Raw genomic sequence first — 1,798 nt, 5'->3', positions numbered from 1 at the left:
CGTATTCAATAGTATTTTTTATTTTTAAAAGAACTAGAAAAGGAATCGTATACTTACCATTGGGTCAAGATACGTGTAATAAGCAAATTAAACATTACCTTAAATAAATGCAAATCGAAATTTAAAACCCATTAAATTGAACTTATTTTCACAAATTCGATATACAAAATAGAATTCTTTTACACTAATGAACATGGCTTGATTATATTAACAAGCTAATTAAAGGACATAACCCAAAAGTTACAAGAACAAGTCAAACATATAAAAGAAATTCTCAAGGTATTATTGAAAAAGCACAAAAACACTTCACTTTTTTTAAAAAAATATGTAACAAATTTCTCTCCCCTAACACAATCAACTCACCATCCTTTCTTCCATTTACATAATCAACAAAATTAAGACAAAAGAATAATAGACAATTATTTAAAAATAAAGAAAAAGGGTAAAAAAAAAAAAAAAAAAGATAACATAAACAAATTCACACCTTCTTCGATCTCCTTTGCTACCCCTTAGAAAGTCCACTTCCAGATCTTGACTCTGACATCAACCTTACACTTCGCGCCCGCAGTGGAGGCAGTCGCCGCCGTCTTCCCAGTAGGAAGAGTAGCTGTAATGCCATCACAAGAAACCCTAATGCCAATATTTGGGGTCTTGAACCCTCCCATCTTGGCCTTCACCTTTGTGTCAAGCTTTATCTTCAGTGGCAGACCGTTCTTGCTCTTCATGTCCGTCTTCAAAGTACTAACAGAAGCACTGTCCAGCGCTCCGCCGCTGCTCGTAATGGCAGCCTTCAACAGGGTCGTGTTCTTTTTGCCATGAACGAAGGACGGTACGGTTCCGTCGCCAATATCAATATCGTTGGTGAGTATAGAGATGGTTATGGGGTTGTAGATGAAGACAAGCTTCTTGTTCGGGTTTACGGCCGTGATGCTGAGGTCAAACTTGGAGTTTAGCATCGAAGAGGAGGTGACGTTGAGGTAAGAGAGTTTGAGACTGGTGACAGAGAAGGACGGGCGGTGGGGGCGGTAGAGGACGTAGAAGACGGCTCCTACGATGGCGACGATGAAGATGAGAAGGATGAGGAGGAGGGTGAGCCAGAGGCAGCAGGAGCAGCAGCAGCTTCGGCCGTGGCGGCGGCGGTGGTGGGGTTGAGGGCGGTAGGCAGGGCGTGTGGCGCCGTAGAGTTGGGCCTTGGTAGCAGGGAAGGCGCCGTTGTTGGCGCCGGCGCCGGCGGTGCCGTTGGTGTTGGGCTTAGCAGCGGGATAGACCCTGTCTGCCATGGTTTTTTACGTTTCTTTTGGAGCCGAGAAAACAAAGAGAAAGGTGTTTGTTTTGGTTCTGAGAGAGCAAATAAAGGGTAAAAGAGAGAGGTGGAGAGGTGAGAGAGGTGGGGGAGATATGCTTGTTTTAGACTCCAGAAACTTGAAGAAAAGGTGTTCGCTTTGGTCAGAGAGAGAGAGAGAGTGGGAGAGGGTGGGGGGATGTGATTGTAATCAAGAGATGGAAGGGAGGAAGGTGGAATGGCAAGAGAGAAAGACAGCAACTTGATAACAACCAAAAACTATCCGATCCCCACCTTCTTTATGCTAGCGTTGCGTACACTCTCTCTTCCCCTATAAACCATTAAAATAGTTTCCCTAATTAATGTCTTTTTCTTTACACATTCTTCACATGCAATGCAATATTCTGGAACTACCCTATCTCATTTATTTTGTTATCTGAAATATATATTCCTCTGTGAATATATAAAACGTAACACATGTACCACTTCACTTGGTGGTGGTTGAGTGAATTTAAG

General features: G+C 42.7%; 1 protein-coding gene across 1 annotated transcript; it reads right to left on the bottom strand.

Annotated features, from left to right (window-relative positions):
• Positions 1–262: 262 nt before the first annotated feature.
• Positions 263–1,579, bottom strand: LOC133863026 (NDR1/HIN1-like protein 6). Its single transcript, XM_062298994.1, has one exon. It carries the CDS (start codon positions 1,278–1,280, stop codon positions 510–512), a length of 771 nt encoding a protein of 256 aa, XP_062154978.1. The 5' UTR covers positions 1,281–1,579; the 3' UTR covers positions 263–509.
• Positions 1,580–1,798: the final 219 nt, after the last annotated feature.

This window comes from Alnus glutinosa, chromosome 3 (genome assembly GCF_958979055.1).
Source record: "Alnus glutinosa chromosome 3, dhAlnGlut1.1, whole genome shotgun sequence".
NCBI classification, from domain to species: domain Eukaryota; kingdom Viridiplantae; phylum Streptophyta; class Magnoliopsida; order Fagales; family Betulaceae; genus Alnus; species Alnus glutinosa.
Note: the sequence above shows the minus strand (reverse complement) of the source record. Positions and strands in the feature narration are given on the sequence as shown.